General features: G+C 43.0%; 1 protein-coding gene across 10 annotated transcripts in view; it reads left to right on the plus strand.

Moving 5' to 3' along the window:
• Nucleotides 1-5,199, plus strand: part of ATE1 (arginyltransferase 1) — a 185,592-nt gene extending 180,393 nt beyond the window's left edge. For all 10 annotated transcript variants that reach the window (XM_023224221.3, XM_023224223.3, XM_023224224.3 and 7 more), the window contains one exon: nucleotides 1,638-5,199. In XM_023224221.3, coding sequence (XP_023079989.1) covers nucleotides 1,638-1,816 — 179 coding nt within the window. In that variant the 3' untranslated portion in view covers nucleotides 1,817-5,199. The remainder of the gene's footprint in view (nucleotides 1-1,637) is intronic.
• The last annotated feature ends 12,881 nt before the right edge of the window (nucleotides 5,200-18,080 follow it).

Consider the following 18,080-nt stretch of genomic DNA (forward strand, 5'->3'; position numbering starts at 1 on the left):
CTCTATATTCTTTAGGATTAGGAGTGACGGCCAATAATAGAAACCTAAGATAATGTTGGGTTAAACAAAATAGTTTATTTGTAATGTAAATATCTAGACATAGGCAACCCGGAGCTGGTATGGCAGTTTTGTTCCACGAAGTCCTCAGTTGCCCAGCTGCCTTCTAGCTTTTGTTTTGGCTGAACTGAAAGTAAGCTCTTAGCACGAAACTCCAAGGTGGAGGGTAGGGATCCTGCCATCACATCCACTTTCCAGGCAGCAGAACGAAGGAAAGGTTGAAAATCGGCAGAAGGTACAGGTCAGCTATCCTTTGGAAAAGATGCCTGGAAACTTCCACAGAACACTTCCACTTGTATCCCATTGGCCAGAACTTGGTCATGAGCCCACACCCAGCCGCAGGAAGGCTGGGAAATAGGCTTTTGTCTGGGTAACCTGTATGCGCTGAAGAAAACCGGGGCTGGTTTTGTATGAAAGAAGAGAAGGACAGATAGTGGCAGCCACCAACAGTCTCTTCTGCGTCTTCCGTGAAAGCTGTAAGAATCTGCCCTCCTACCTAAGACCATAAGGGCGCATTGTCCAAACCTGGTCAGTCACAACTGCAGAGTCAGCCGGAAGTTTCAGTGCAGAGATGAAAACTTCAGATAATATGTTGGTACAGGGAGAGGCGAAACAGGCTTAAATCAGATGCAGGAATGATGCTGGAGAGTTGTAAACTTTATCATGTGCCAGAAAATAAAGGTGCAGGAGGCCAGTGTTTTAATTGGACACACTTCTTTGTCTCTGCTTGACGTTTCAGCTGTCATCCTGGAGGGTCTTTATCACCTTCAGCATGGCAATTGTTACTTAATTGCTAACATACTCAAGTTTGTGTTAATATTAATGCTGCCCACCCTCACTTGAACATACTCGTCAAAGACATCTTAATACATAATTTTTATGTTTTAAGTTAAAAATTTTTTAATTAAGAAATGAAGGCTGGGTACAGTGGCTCAAGCCTGTAATCCCAGCACTTTGGGAGGCTGAGGCGGGTGGATTACTTGAGGTCAGGAGTTCGAGACCAGCCTGGCCAACATGGTGAAACCCCATCTCTACTAAAAATACAAAAATTAGCCTGGTGTGGTGGCACACACCTGTAATCCCAGCTACTTGGGAGGCTGAGGCAGAAGACTCGCTTGAACCTGACAGGTGGAGGTTGCGGTGAGGTGAGGTGGCGCCATTGCACTCCAGCCTGGGCGACAGAGCAAGATTCTGTCTCAAAAAAAAAAGGAAATGAAAAGAAAGATATGAAAAAATGGATGTGCTTTTTTTTTTGTGTCTGTATCTCACTCTGTCGCCCAGGCTGGAGTGCAGTGACCGGATCTCAGCTCACTGCGAGCTCCGCCTCCCGGGTTCCCGCCATTCTCCTGCCTCAGCCTCCCAAGGAGCTGGGACTACAGGCGCCCGCCACCTCGCCCAGCTAGTTTTTCGTATTTTTTTTAGTAGAGACGGGGTTTCACTGTGTTAGCCAGGATGGTCTCGATCTCCTGACCTTGTGATCCGCCCGTCTCGGCCTCCCAAAGTGCTGGGATTACAGGCTTGAGCCACCGCGCCCGGCCGATATGTGACATTTTACAAATCAGTATTTGTTGTCATTGCAGTGGATGAAGATCGCAGTACGGAACCTGACCGATTGCAGGTGTTTCACAAGAGAGCCATCATGCCTTATGGTGTTTATAAGAAACAGCAGAAAGACCCGAGTGAGGAGGCCGCTGTTCTGCAGTATGCCAGCCTGGTGGGGCAGAAGTGCTCCGAGCGGATGCTGCTGTTCAGAAACTGACCTGTTCGCCTCTGCCGGGGGTTCCCCTGTTGTGCTGATGGTTTGTGTCAGGGTACTTACTCAGTACCTGTGGAGAAATAACTGTCACCACCCACAAATTAAGACATTTTTTATTTTGACTATCTATGGCTTTTAAAAAATATTTTGTGGCAATGTATCTGTGAGAATCTCATGGTTAATATAAAGATTTTAAAACTGTGTTGTGACCTAGCCCCCGTAATTGGGGTTTATCATTTTGGAGGTTTCTTTCTAGAGCAAGATATGCTCAGATTCTCCTGTTTAAATTTTGTAAAATGAAGAAGTGAATCTAAGTAACTTAATCACAGTTGTGCATTTTTTTTTGGTTCTGTTAAAGAAATTTAAACAGACTTTCCTCAGGCCCATTTTAAACATGAACTTAGGAAACCTTAAGTATGGGGAAGGTAGAAAGTTTGTTTCATCACTTAGAAAATATGTCTTCTCAAGAACAAAACTGTGTGCTGTTACTCAGTGTTCAATATTAAATTGCTGCCAAATGTTATGTAGTTTAATAGAGAACTTGAAAAAATAAAACATTAAAAAGGATCTTGTGTTAGCATCAGGTATCCATTTGTTCAGGACAGTCCTGTTCATGTCTGTTGTCTTGGCATAGTTTTTTTCCCTAGAATATAGTACTCCCTTTTACTCTAAAAAAAAATCCCAGTTTGGACAATAAAATACATAATTACTCTAGTTATATTATTTGCTTTATTTCTAAAAATGTAAGAAACTAAAGTTTTAAAAGAAAAACGTTGGTTCCTGCCTTGATGTAAGCCTCATCCAAAGGAAATAGTCCCTAGTTTTTTATCTTACAACTCAGGACATTTATCTTTGGTTGTTAATGGAAATTAGTTAGTATGTGATCACTTTCGTAGTTACGCCCAAATCACATGTAAGAAGGAATCATTCTGACCTCTGTTCCAGGATAAGAGCTAGAACAATCCATTTCTTGCCCTTTGATGTGAGAGTCAGAGTCAGGGTGGCTTCTGCCCCCCTGAGTAACTCAGAGCGGAGGCCAGCCCCCTCCTTCCCTCTCAGAGGCCAGCCGCCTCCTTCCCTGTCACTCAGAGCGGAGGCCAGCCCCCTCCTTCCCTGTGACTCAGAGCGGAGGCCAGCCCCCTCCTTCCCTGTGACTCAGAGCGGAGGCCAGCCCCCTCCTTCCCTGTCACTCAGAGCGGAGGCCAGCCGCCTCCCTCCCTCTCACTTTCTTTTGCTGAGTCCTTTGCCCACCTGTCAAGGTGGCAGGCACTGTGCTGGGTACAGGAGGAGAGTCAGACATGTCCCTTAGCTATAGTCGAGCTGTCTGGGAAACAGGATGAAGAACAGAGGAGGGTTATTTTCTTGTGCCCTCTTTGTCAGCTGATCCCCTCTTCTGCTACCAGCTGTTTGGCCAGCAAGCCCTTTTTAGTCCCCACTTTGCCCATTGTTCTGTTTTGGTTCATCCTTTTTTAAAAGCTATATTATAAAACATGGTAGTTTGAATCCTGTTGCTGATTTTAAACTTTTCTCTAAAATGTACTGAATTTTGACAAAAATTTGAAAATACCCTTAGCTAACTAGAATAAAAAGGATCATAAAAGAATGATTTTAAAAATGAAATCTGTGGAAACTCAAAATCCAAGTCAGCCATATTTCTTCATTCAGAGTGTGTGTGTCACCTGCCAGGTGCTGAGTACTCTCCTAACCATGCTAGAGTAGTGAGCAAAGCCATTTTCTCTGATCACAAGATTTTACATTTTCCTGGGATTTTGACCTGCAAAATAGTCTCGTAAGAGCATTGGAGAAACTTACTTGGAACTGCCTTCAGACTCTATAGAGCTTTTTTTCTCTTTTTCCTCTAAAATGAAAAGAGTTTCATTTTATAACAAAAGTGATACTGTAAGCAGAACAGTAAGAAGTATAAATAAAAAGTAAAAATCATCTAAAACCCTACCATACTCAAGAACTGTCATGTATGTATACACACACCTATGTAATTTTAATACAATTAGAATTATGTTCTACATGCTGTTTCATTTCCTCAACAGTAAATTTTGAACATGTCTGAAATTTGAAATAAATTTCAAAATAAAGCTTCAGAAAGTGTAGTAAGTAATCTCTGCACTATTAAAAATAAGCAGGGTAGGGCTGGTACGTGGCTCCCTTAGTGTTTGGATGTCCAACTTAATGTTATCACTGCATCTTTCCTCCTTTTGTCTTTGTGATGAGCATGTAAAATGGTATTCATAAAGATCACAACCCTTGAATATCAAATGAAGAGAAAACTTGATTTCAACATCTTACCACAACTCTGGTTTCTTCCTGCAGAATTCATTTTCAGAGGAAAATGATGAATCATCCCTGTCTGAACCACTGTGCTATCCCTGAGGGTGGCATTGGAGCTTGACTCCAGCAAAGCCTCAGAGTGACTTGAGCATGGAGATCGTTCTACTTGGCTGCCGTATTCATTATGTTTGTTTGTTTGATACATTGATCTGAGTAGTCAAAGTGTCTTAAAAGGACACCTGTGTGTCCTTTTGAATCCCAGCTGAGTGAATATTGATAGTGAGCTAGAAAAGCATAGTCAAGGAAAGTGACCCAACCTTATTACTTGACCAGCAGTCTAGCTGAGAGATGTGATTTTATGTTCGTGGCTTTCTATAAAGAAAGACACAAAGACTTTTCAAAGACAGTTCCTATCTTTCCAAGGCAGGAAACTTTGCATTTGCAATCTCAGTATTGTGTCCCCTTCTGATTTCAAATACATTACACCTGCCTTCCTGTTTTGGGAGCAAAGATGTAATTTTGATTCCCTGTGCTACCATCCTTATTTAAATTATTTCCATTCTAAGAGATTTTTGTTATTTTTTTAAATGTAATCTGAGCACTTTTTTTGTATTCTAAAAGATAGATGCTATCAGATAAATATACTGTTCATTTGATTAAAATTATTTAGATAAATATTACTCTGTTGACTTTTAAATAGCTTTATCCTATTTTTCATTCATTTTGCAAATATTTGTTGTGTGTAGTTTCTTAACATGTCAGAATCTATTATGTAAAAGAACCTTTTCAGATTTCTGAACAGTATATGCTTTGATTTTATGGGCTTTATATTATTTCAGTATGAATACAGATAAGGAATGTGATGGACAGTTAACTAGAATGTATCTGACGTTGCTAACTTGAAAGAGATGAAGTAGAAACAGTTGGAAAATGTTTGAATTAGAAATTATTCAAGTGCACATTCTTTTCTAAAAGAAAACCAATGACTATAAGGCAAAACAAGTTTGATTGCATGTGGTATTTTTTGCTCCCGTATATGCTTTTTGAACAAGTTATTTGATAAAGCCTGAATGGAAAAAATAAAGCTGTTTCTATCTGCAGTGGCTCTTGGTGGTCATTACTTAAAAGACATATGTTTTCATCTTTTAAATTCCTGAACACATTTCACCTGCTGTGTGAATATGTAGAAAACAGAGGTAAGACACTGGCTATATGAATCATAAAATTTAATTTTTACTAAATGGAGTTCCAGACCGTGTGGTTATCTAAATCAAAGTATGGTGGATTCCTTCCTCAGAAAGAGAGTGAAATCCCATTTTAAGCCAAAAGTCTGGATTTTCACAAGATACATTAAGGAATAGACTTTTATAACCCAAAGGGATTCAAAATAGGACTTTAAATATCAATTCAAATATAATTTATCTTAGAAAGTTTGCAGAGAAATTTTCAAAAATATAAAGTATGCTTTAATTGTTCATAATAGTCTGTGGTATATTTATGCAATACATTTACTAGTGTTTTATCTCTTTACAGTAAAGAGGGTCCTGGTAGGTTGGTGATAAAATTAATCCTATTTCCAAGTGATTTAAATATTAGTTCCAATTCCCACTGACATTTTTTTCCTCCAGAATAGACTTAGCCTTTTCTTACTTGAAATGGACAGTGTTCATCAGGAAACATTTAGACAATATGGAAAAGAATACTGAAGAAAAAGTAAAACACTTTTAATCCCATCGGCAACAACCCCTGACTACCTTTCACATTTTGGTGTAGGGCCTTTGACACTTTTTCCTGCCTTACATATATGTATATGTCTTGTTTTCTTTTAAAAGAAATACGGAATCCTGTGTATATTGTTTCATAACTTTTTCATCTAATATGTTGTGAACATCTTAATACATTTGAGCATAAATGAGGAAGAATATAATTTTTTTTTTTTTGAGGCAGAGTCTCACTGTGTCACCCAGGCTGGCGCGCGGTGGTGCGATCTCGGCTCACTGCAGCCTCTGCCTCCTGGGTTCAAGTGATTCTTTTGCCTCAGCCTCCCTAGTAGCTGGGATTACAGGCACGCTCTACCACGCCCAGCTAATGTTTGTATTTTTAGTAGAAACGGGGTTTTGCCATGTTGGCCAGGCTGGTCTCGAACTGATCTCGAGTGATCCACCCACCTTGGCCTCCCAAAGTGCTGGTGTTACTAGCCACTCTGGCTGGGCAGAATATAATCTTTTTAATACCTGCATGATATTCCACTGTGTCTAGAATCTTTTGGGAATGAGGCCTTAAGACTCTGGCCCCTCCTTTTGGGTAGTGGGAGTTGTAATTGACCAGCACTAACATTTTCATAGGAGTTCTCTAAAACACTTGGTGCTATAGACACGGTTTGGTTCTTCCCAAAGTTTATATATTGAAATCTGTATCCTCACTGTGATGGTGTTAGGAGGCAGGGTTTTGGGGAGGGCATTAGGTCTTGAGGGCAGAGCGCTCATGAATGGCGTTAGAGCCCTCCAAAAGGAGACCCTGGAGGGCTGTCTCATCCGTCCCAGCATGTGAGGACACAAGAGAAGGCACCGTCTGTGAACCAGAAAGCGGCCCCCACCAGATAACAGATCTGCCAGCACCTCAACTTGGAGTTCTCAGCTCCAGAATTGTAAGAAATACATTTCTCTTGTTTCCGGGCCGCCCAGTCGATGGTGTTCTGTTAAGCAGCCAGAATGCACTAGGACGCTCATTGACATTATTCTTATTCCTGATTTCCCAGTTCCTTTTCCCTTTCACTGGACAGTAGGAATTTTTTCCTTACCTGCAGCTTCAGGAAATATGTAGCTTTGAAAACTTAGTGCCTTTCCTCTCCTTGTTCCTTCCACTCGATGTTTTCCGGGAGATGCAGAGACGACTGTTTTCACAGGATGCACACCTCTAAAATTTCCAACTAGAATTGCCTTCTTTGAAAGCTTAAAGGTATTTAAAACAAATAAAGGTTCTAATTTATTTGATTCTTTATAAAACAGAAGTCTTTAAAATGGGTTTACTAGAAAAGATGGGTAACCATATTTCTATTATAATCTTGCTAAGTTTTATATTGGCTGTTTATTTGGGGATTTTGGTAAAATCGCATTTTACTATTCAGGTGGTTGTCGCCATTGGGCTCTTGAGTCCTATCTAGAAAATATTGTCTCATTAACTTTTTGTTTTTGTTTTCATTTTGTTTTTGTTTTTGTTTTTTTTTGAGACGGAGTCTTGCTCTTTTGCCCAGGCTGGAGTGCAGTGACGCCATCTTGACTCACTGCAACCTCCATCTCCCAGGCTCCAGTGATTCTCCTGCCTCAGCCTCCTGAGTAGCTGAGACTACAGGCACGTGCCACCATGCCCGGCTAATTTTTATATTTCTGTAGAGATGGGATTTCACCATGTTAGCCAGGTTGGTCTCGAACTCCTGACCTCAAATGATCTGCCTGCCTCAGCCTCCCAAAGTGCTGGGATTATAGGTGTGAGCCACCACACCCAGTCCCATTAACTATTTTGATTAGACTAAGAATTAAAGTTGAAGTCATTTTGTTTCCCAAATTTTTATTAGAGTTTCAAAATAGCTTGCATGCATATAGAGAGCGTGGTTTCCTCATCACAGCTCTTCATCTGCAATATGAAGAAGCAATTCTAAATTAAAAGTGCTGTTTTTAAAAGTTAGTATAGCAGATCTTACTATTACACGGCATTTGTAATACCACTTGAAGCATTTCAGCCATCTTAGAGGCATCCTTCGCTTGTCTGGCACGTATAAAGCAGACTGTTAGTGACTAGCACAAATATTTTTGTTTCTTTGATCATTAAAGTTTGGTTAAATGCAATATTTAAAAAGTGGTTTTAAAGATTTATTTATTTTAATGTTACAGGCTAGAGTCATTATAAGAAAAAGGTCCTTTGGGAGGCCAAGGCAGGAGGATTGCTTGAGGCCCAGAGTTCCAGACAAGCCTGGGCAGCATAGTGAGACCCCATCTTTACAAAAACAAAATCAGTTAGTCAGGCGTGTTGTGTGCCTGTCGTCCTAGCTACCTGGGAGGCCAAAACAGAAAGATCGCTTGAGTTCAGTGAGCTATGATCACACCACTGCTATACAGCCTGGGTGACAGAGCGAGTCCCTGCCTCTCAAAAATTGTGTGTGTGTATGTGTGTACACGTGTATGTGTTTATATATATAAATGTTGTACTCCCAACATATTATTCAACTGTGATTTTGAATGGAATTTTCCTCTGAACCTTAATTTTCCATGCTTGTCAGTCTGCGCCAGGGTCTTAAAATTATTTAACATAAGGTTTTTAAAATTTTAATTAATGTTAAATGAAAACTCATGAATACTTCATGAAATCCAATTCATCGCACTTTGTTAATTCAGTATTCAGTGAATCTGAATAGCATCTCTCAACAATTGGAGTTTTCTGATCATGAAACAAGAAAAACAGCATTTTAGGTTTGTGAATTTAGAGCTTAAGGCTTTTAGTGCAGTCGTATATGAACAGTTCTACGTATTTGTCCAGCATATTTTAAAATATCGAGAGGTGGCCAGACTGTACTTTGGAAGTTAACTGTTGCTGATGTGAGTTATTTTACTGACCTTTAAGGTAAATATTATCCACACACATATACGTACAGCAAGAGAGCGTATACGTAGTGAAAGCTCCCTAGTAACTGTAGGATGTAGTCTCAGTTTTGATTCACAGAATCAAATTGATAAAGGGTTTGGATTTTTGACTGTGGTAGAATGACACAAACTGCTAAGGCTGCCCTGTACAATAAGGTAGCTTTAGCCGCATGTGTCTAATTCAATTAAAATTTACAATTTAAATTCGGGCCGGATGCAAGGGCTCACGTCTGTAATCCCAGCACTTTGTGAGGCCAAGGTGGGCGAATCACGAGGTCAGGAGTTCAAGACCATCCTGGCCAACATGGAGCAACATCGTCTCTACTAAAAATACAAAAACAATTAGCTGCGCCTGGTGGTGGGCGCCTGAAATCTCAGCTACTCGGGAGGCTGAGGCAGGAGAATCACTTGAACCCAGGAGGTGGAGGTTGCAGTGAGCTGAGATCGTGCCACTGCACTCCAGCCTGGGTGATAGTGTGAGACTCCATTTCAAAAAAAAAAAAAAAAAAAAATTAAAATGTGTCAAGCTTTGATACTTTCTTAGGTTTCTATGTGGTAAAACTGTGGAACTGTGGAACTTTTGTTTGGGGGCAACTTTCTTTGACACTTTGCAATTTATCATCATATGTAATTTCCATTGAGCAATCTAGTTCCACCTTTGATTGAAGTGCAGCTATGCATATGTGCAGTTGTAGCATCTCATTACTGTGTCCGTTTCCTAAGATAACTGTCCCATTTAGATTTACAGTTAAGCTATGTACAGAGATGCTGCTTCCTTAAAGAACAATTTGAATCACTGAAAGATTAATTCAGAAATATTTACACAGGATTCCTGTTCTTTTATTTCCATTTTCAAATATTGCATCTTAAATTTTCTTCCAGGTTTCTAGTTTTCTAGTTGCATATTTATTTTACCCAAATAAAACACTTTACCAAGAACAATCTCTGAATCTATAGCAATAAAAGGATGTTCATTCATCTTACAAAACAAGTCTACTCAAAAATCTTCAGTGAACTAACTCTGCAAAAGAAAGGTGAGAAAAAAATAAATACTCATCATAGCATCTCCCTTATACTGTTTAACATACAGCTGGTGGGTAACACACATGATTAAATCAACCCAGAAGAAAGATTGGAAAGATTTATGGCTCTGCCTTTTGGAGATGTTTTATTCCTTTATTGCATTTTTTTTTTAGGGCAATTTTGATTACTAGGGTTTTTTCCAGCCTACTTCTAAGCCAAGTTGCATGTCAATGTCTCAATCCTTAGATCATATGGAATTTCAGTGGAGGCGTTTTATTTAGATATGGGGAGGTTAGTCTGGACTTGCTTTCACCAAAAATTGGTTGCAGACCCCCTTGGGCAGAGCTTGTGGGGGTGGGAGATTGGAAGGGGCCCCTGCTAACGGGCAGTGGCCATGAGAGTTTTGTGCAAGCATGAAGGGCAGCGCCTGCAGAAAGTAAAAATGACTACTTCAAGTCTTCCTGGTTTCTGCCTGTTCTTGAGCCACGTTGCAATTCCGTTTGTTATTTTATGAAGAAATCCAGGAAAATAATCAGTGTGTGGCCAGCCGTATGCAATTAAGGCTTCTGCATCTACAGCAGCTGGTGGTTTTAATATTTCTGATAAAGTCACTAATGATTCTGTTGGGAAAGTTTGGAACTAAAGGAACGAAGTTTAAAAGGAAAATCTGGAGACTAGTTTGGCCTTATTCTAACAAGTGTTATTCATTTCTCTTACCCATTTATTGCCTTTGTGAAGATATGGAAACTGTTATATGTCAGCATTATCGGTGTGTGATGAATTGTAGACCTCACTTATCAGTAGGCTGCTTATCTGGCCACTTCACCATCTGGAACAGAGAAAAGGAAGGCAGAAAGGAAGGAAATACAATCGCCGCTTAGCAGCTAGAATGGGCTGGAATTCATGCACCAAAGCTTCTGCCTTATTCCTGGGAGCACCATTAGAGTTACGTGGTGTAGGGGAAAGAGCATGGGACTTTGTGGAGATGTTTCTCTGAAGAAATTTTTGGTATCAAAGTAAAAGGAAAAAGGGAACTGGAAACGACGTGCTAATGGAAGGCTGCACATGGTACCCTGACCAGCTCTCCCTGTGCATGGCCGACGCATTCCACCCACACCCTGTGGACAACGGTGGGTGGGGAGCGCTGACATCAGACCAGGAGCAGCCTTCTGCCCACATTCCCCCAGCAAGCCCCCACATCCTTTTATTCACCTACTTAATAAGTTAGAAAGAAAACATGTTTTGGAGAACCTGGACGTGGAAGGCAAACCAGACTAAGTTCACGTCCTAGAAGCACTACTAAGTGTGTGAGGTCAGTGCCAGAAGGAAGCTCAGCGAACCTCCGCTTCCTCATCGGGAGTGGTGAACTGGACAACCTGCTGCCCAGCTGATAGGAGTTGATGAGATTTGCAGGTGTAGACAGCTCAGAACGCAGCCTTGCTGCTGTTCTTCAGCCCACTATATCTTGATCAAAGCAGGTATTAACCAAACAAGAAAGGTCAAAGATTCAAATTTTAACAAACATTACAGAAAAAAGGTGGAGTAAACGCTACTTATCTAAGGTTTGAAACCCTAAACAACGGGGTAGCTTCAGGCCAATCGGAGAGTTGACTTTGGTAATGACAATGATGAATTGTCCAGCAAATGGCTCAAATACATTTCCTATACTCTATTATGAGCAAATGTATAATGCAATGGAAATATTTCATAGTTAAAGCAATCAAAAGGTTCTGTTACAGGATAAATTACAGTTATCTGCAAAATTCACCATATTGGAACAGGCCTTCAAGACCGTGGAATTAGAATCCATTTTAAATACCTGCTCACAAAGAAGACCCTAATGTCAGAAGGCTAAAAACATGCTCATGGCTGCTGCTGTCTAATCGAAGGTCGATAATTATTCATGGGAACCCATTATTCATATTCATGGAACAATTATTCATATTCACGGGAGCCTCACTCCAGTGGGGCCACCATTCAAGTTTTCCTTGGTATAATGGAGAAATAAAATGGGCTTGAGGCCTAGGTACAATTATGCACATTTTTGTTTTGTTTGAGACAAAACTAAACGGGCTATCCGGAAAACCAGCAACATTTCACGGGCTCTGCCGATTGTCTCGCTCAGCACGCTGCTGCATGCAGCGTATCAGTTACAGTTTAACTGATAATGACTAGACTGTTTTCATCTTGCCCCCAACTGCTCCGGCTTTTCTGCCTCCTTCTGCATCCTTCTGCATGCAGGCGAATTCTGGAGGAGGCATCACATCTTAAAATTGGCTTTTCACAGAGCCGCACAGGTTAGCGGAAAGGCAGCATCAAACCAGGACATCGAAAGACATTTTCTGGACTGGAAAAGTGGTGACGTTGGGTCCTGTGGGATGCTGCCTCAGTGGGAGGGAAAGTGGGCTGGAAGACAATATTTGGAAATAGATCTGCAGCATTTACCAAAAACAGGTGTTTCTATAGTTAAACGTTGTTTTCTGCAGCCTTGCTGAACGTGAATTCTGTGTGCCTGTGGCTGTGTATCCAGCCCCTGGGTCTTCAAGCTTGGACACGGGCAAGCCAGGGGGATGTTTTCCTGACACTGTCAGAATTGCTCTGCTCCCCAACCCGTTCTAACAGCTGCTCTGAGAGCCCTGATGGAAGCAGTTAGAACCTCAGCGGCAACTCTGCTGTCCACCCGGGCAGAGCCACTGGCTCGGATCCAGTGGAGGAGACACTGGCTGTGGCCCAACCTTGGCCGAGAGAGAGCTGGCGCGGGAGGCGGGTGAGCCCTCTGGACTTCTCCCTTATTGTCAAGGGTGCTGCGTGCTCAGTTGACCCTTGAGTACAAAGTGGAGAGAAACTGGTCCCCTCTCTTTCTGCCTTTTCAGTGACGTTTCCCCAAAGGCCACCAGGGGGCAGAAGAAGCCTCTTTGCCTTTTTTTTTTTTTTTTAGCCTCTTAACATTGGTCCATTGGGCCAATGTTTTTGATATAAAACATTTTGACATAATTATATTTATATCAAATAAATGTATGAATTCTATTTCCCATTTCCCGCATCTTTGATTTTTTTCCCCAGATTTGGGCTGTCTTTGAATGAATTCTTCTGTAGCTAAGGTAATTGTGAGGGGAGGTCTTCACTTAAGCAGGAATTTCTGCCAAAGCATGATCTAGTTACAGGATCCCGTGTCTGATGCATCCCAGTCTCCCACCTTATTCTCTGTCTTTCCAGCCTAACTGGGCTGGGGCAGCCCTGGGTGTGTTTTATTTGGATTATTGCAGCGCTCTTTCAACCAGTGGCCACCCCAGCCCCGTTATGCAGACACCGCCAGTTTCACCTGCCCAGTGCAGCAGCCAGCAGCTCTGTCTCTCCCCTGGCCTAACCTCAGCCAGCTCCTCAGCCTGCCCATTGAAAGCTAAACTGGCCCACCTGGCATGCCCAGACTTTCCTGCCAACCTTTCCCCTATATCCTCCTTCTATACACTGCTGTCTCAGGTCTTTCTTTCCTATTTCTTGATCTTCACCGGGTCTGTTTCCTCACCAGTCATGCTCCCTCCCCTTCAAGCGCTACAGGTTCCAATCTTCTGGGTCCCTATCAGATGTCACCTCCTAATTAGCACCTTGTGTACGATATCAGGATCCCTGCCAGGCGCAGTGACTCACACCTGTAATCCCAGCACTTCGGGAGGCCGAGGTGGGCAGATTTACCTGAGGTCAGGAGTTTGAGACCAGCCTGGGGAAACCCTGTCTCTACTAAAAATACAAAATTAGCCGGACGTGGTGGCAGGTGCCTGTAATCCCAGCTACTCAGAAGGCTGAGGCAGGAGAAACACTTGAACCCAGGAGGTGGAGGTTGCAGTGAGCCGAGATTGCGCCATTGCACTCCAGCCTAGGCAACAAGAGTGATATATATATATATATATGTATATGCATATATTTACACATCAGCACCCCTTCCTACTGTTGCATTTCTTTCATAAGGGTCTAGAAAACCAACCACGCAACTGGGGTCACAGGAATGGTGCGTGTTGGTCTCAGTGAAGGGAGCTAAAGAAAGGCTGGACTCACTGGAGAAACCTGCTCGAGAAAACACCGATGTGCTGTGTGGAGGCTGAATCCCAGCATCCGGGACCCCAGGCAGGGCCTGCTCCTGGAGCTGCTCGGGACTCCCTGGAAATATCTAGGAAGCTTTCCCAAGCAGCGAGTCCAAACTGGACCATATTGAGCTTTGCAGTCTCTGAACACATTAAGAACAACAGAAACACTCATGCAGAAGAGTGGTAAACGTGAGGTATAGAAGGGAGTTTTGCTTTGTAACCCTAGGAAAGTACCAGTCTGTCTGCTTTTGAATGTGCAGCTACTAAAGATAATCTCTAAGAAATGCACCCTTTGTTCTGCCTGCTCTGTTGTTTCCTTGAAACAGACAGGTGGAAATGAGAGGAACAGGTGCTTGGGGAGTGTTCCCAGAGGTGAAGGCAGTGCTTGCGTAGATGTCTGTGCCTAGGCAGGCACCTTCGTGGTCACCTGCTGCCAAATGAGCAGCAAGAGACAGGAGCAAATAAAGGAGCTCATGCACAGCGGGGGGTTGACGTGCCTCCCAGCAGGAGAAGCACATATGAGGGAAATTGTCTTGGGACACTTGGCTGTTGGTAGAACAGCTGCTTTGCATAATGAATTCCTGGCCTAATGGGTACGTAGAGCCCAGCACTTGGGGAAGGACTGTTTTTGGTTTAGTGCTCACACACCAGAAAATAGAATGCGCCAATATGAATTGAAAATTCTTAAAAGGGATCAGTGTAATCCCTATTTAATTTGGACTTTTCCTCGTAAATTCATTTCTCAAATGGTAAGACATTCTAGTAACGGACACAAAGGCATTTTTATACATGCTGAACACACTTCACCCTGGGAATAGTCCACTTGCCCCTAATTGAGATCCTAAAGAAGGGGAAAAGCCTTGCAAATAAACCTCTGCAAGTGCAGAAAAGAGCTCTCAATGCCATCCAAGTGGCATGTCTAATAAAAGTTCACCTTCCCTTCAGGGTTTCACACGGCCACAGATCCTTAAAAATGTTCAGGAGGGTGAAGTGGGGCTGAACATCATTAGGAAGCTATCACTGCTATTTTGCTTTCCTCACTCTCAATTTCTGTTGACGCTTCCTAAATTTTATCAGACTGATGCTTTTCCTTGAAGCTCATAAGGCATTTAAGCACAGGCCCAAATGTGTGAGACGTGCTGCTCCTCTCATTTGAATTGGGACCTGCATATGGAGATGAGCACACAGTGATGTTTGCAGAGAATTACCACATCACCTGATGGCAGAACATGCCCATTCCAATGGGCAGGCAAGCAGGGTGGTGCCAGGGTAGGCTGTGTGCACACAGACCTAATACTAACCCCACACATCTCAGGCCACAGACTGACCACTCTCGTAGAGGCCTGGGGCTCTCAACCTGCTTGCTGTTTGAAAGCTCTGTGTAAAACCGAAGTCACGCCTATATGCTCCAGGCATGTATTCCTTAACTGATACCTTCATCCACAACTATCTGAGTACCTACTCTATGCTAAGCATTATACTTGCCACTGAGGTTGGTATGGTTTGGCTCTGTGTCCCCACCCAAATCTCATGTTGAATTGTAATCCCCACATGTCAGGAGAGGGACCTGCTGGGAGGTGATTGGATCATGGGGACAGTTTCCGTCTTGCTGTTCTCGTGAAACTGAGTGAATTCTCACGAGATCTGATGGTTTAAAGTATGGCACCTCCCCCTTCAAGTGCTCTCTCTCCTGCTCCGCTGGGGTAAGATGAGCTTGCTTCCCCTTCTGCCATGATTGTAAGTTTCCTGAGGCCTCCCAGCTATGCTTCCTGTTAAGACTGCAGAACTGTGAGTCACTTAAACCTCTTTTCTTCATAAATTTATTCAGTCTCAGGTAGTTCTTTATAGCAGTGTGAGAACAGACTAATACAGAGGTGAACAAGACAGATTGGAATTGCATTCTAGGGAGAGAGGGAATTTACAAGTAAAAGAATAAATAAAAAAAGGATGTTTGATTGTGTTCAGTGGTACAAAAGCCCACTTTGGACAGGGTGGTCAGGAAAGGGCTTTTTGAAGCAGTGTCAGTAAATGTGTGTTGATGGAATGAAACCATGAATACAGGAACATGTAGCACTACTGGGATCCAGAGGTGGAGAGTCATGCTCTTTTCTCTTCAGGAGTTCAGAGTCTCAGAGGATAGACTCAAAACCATGAGCTGGAATGAGAAGGGATCTAAGAGTTCAGATGAATCCTATGGATGTTCTTAGGAAGAAGGGCTTGTCTCTAATTGAAGGCAAAGAGGTCTCCTGAGACAGCTGATCTTTGACCTCAAATCAATTTTAGGAAAGAAAGAGGGCCAGAGTGTTCCCGGCAGAGGAATGCAGCCCTGTGCAGGGATAAAAAGACAGGGCATGTGTCAGGAACAGTATGAGGTTTAATTTGGCTGAAATACAGAGAACTTGAAAGAAGGTCATGGGTGCTGCGGCTGAACTGGCCAAATGGGGTATCTTGTGGAGGGTCTGCTTGTGTGACTGGCACGCCATTGTCTGCAAACGGCTTTCTGTCTGGCAACCCCAGACATAACTTTAAATACTGGTGGCAAGTTACCATGGCTGGAAGGATGGATGGTCTGAGGAGTCTCCACCATTTCCCTGCCACAGGGGAGAGGAAGCCACATACTCACCTCTCAGGATAGATGTGAAGCCGGCTGCAAACACAGTCGACCAGCCCGGATGGTTTTTCACGACCAGCGATGTTGGTCTGCTGCTTTCCCCAGAGGTCTAGGGTGGAATGTGCACAAATCCTAAGCCTTTCCCATAGGGAGAATCCAGTCTGAGGGGGAGGCCCAGCAGAAATGCAGAGGCTTCCACCAGAACAAGTCTCAGGGCAGATGCCCTGAAGACAGCTCCGTGGACTCTGAGGGGTCAGATGAGGGCCTACACGGAGACCAGTGTGGACCAAGAAATCATGGTTAAAAACAATCGTGAAGAAAGCACTTAAAACATGTTGCTGGTCGAGTATGGTGGCTCACGCCTGTAATCCCAGCACTTTGGGAGGTTGAGGCAGGAGGATCACTTGAGCTCAAGAGTTTGAGACCAGCTTGGGTTAACAGCAAGACCTCGTCTCTACTACAAATAAAACCAATTTTTGAAAAATCAGCTGGGTGTGGTAATGCCTGCACCTGTTGTCCCACTACTCAGGAGGCTGAGGCAGGAGGATTGCTTGAGCTTCAGAGATGGAGACTATAGTGAGCTATGATTGCCTCACTGCACTCAACCTGCATGACAGAGCAAGACCTTTCTCAAAATACACACACACACACACACACACTCACACTCATTGCAATCCCTATTTCCCTGGGTTTCCTAGAGGATTTTTAACACGCTACTTCCACGGTTATGTGGGTTTCACAAGCTGGCCCTCCAAGCCCTCTGAACAAGCTGCCTCTTTGTGTGATGTGAATTTAACTGAGGGCATCACTGGATTCTTCATACACCAGCATTTTCCTTTCTGGAATGCTGCCTCCTGGATTGTAAGTACAAACACATAAAGTGAATGTGATGCAAATGCAGGAAAGAAATGTCTTTTTACAAATCTTCACAGGAGACGTGCTAAAATAAAAAGAGCAGAATACTGAAGTCCCCAGAGTGACTGAAGAGGGTACGACAAGCACCCTTACTTTCTAGTGGATCCAGGTAGTGGCTGTCAAGACCCTGGACTTGAATAACTGGGCCCTAAGGATCCTCCTGCTTCAGCTTCCCAAGTAGCTAGGATTACAGGCATGAACCACCATGTCAGGCCCCACCACTTTTGAAAACCTGTGATCTCCAGAACAAAGACGCCCTGACACCTCAGTGGTGCACAGCAGGACTTACTAGAAATTCTCTTAGAGTAATTTGTATCTGGAAAAATTATATTCACTAATTTTTGTTATAAAGATTAGCATTGACACTCACAGGCTACAGGATAACAGACCATCAAGTGTACAATGTAATGTAAGACATCTGAGGCTCCTTCACCCCTGGGTTAAGTAGATTTACACTTTTAACTAGATACACCCTCACAACATGACAAGTGGCTTTTAAAAAAGTTGTGCTGGGTGCAGTGGCTCACGCCTGTAATCCTATCACTTTGGGAGACCGAGGCAGGCGGCTTGCCTGAGCTTAGGAGTTCAAGACCAGCCTGGGCAACATGTTGAAACCTCGTCTCTACTAAAATACCAAAAATTAGCTGGGCACAGCAGCAGGTGTCTGTAGTCCCAACTACTCAGGAGGCTGATGCAGGAGAATTGCTTGAACC

Source organism: Piliocolobus tephrosceles, chromosome 9 (assembly GCF_002776525.5).
Source record: "Piliocolobus tephrosceles isolate RC106 chromosome 9, ASM277652v3, whole genome shotgun sequence".
In the NCBI taxonomy this organism is placed as follows: domain Eukaryota; kingdom Metazoa; phylum Chordata; class Mammalia; order Primates; family Cercopithecidae; genus Piliocolobus; species Piliocolobus tephrosceles.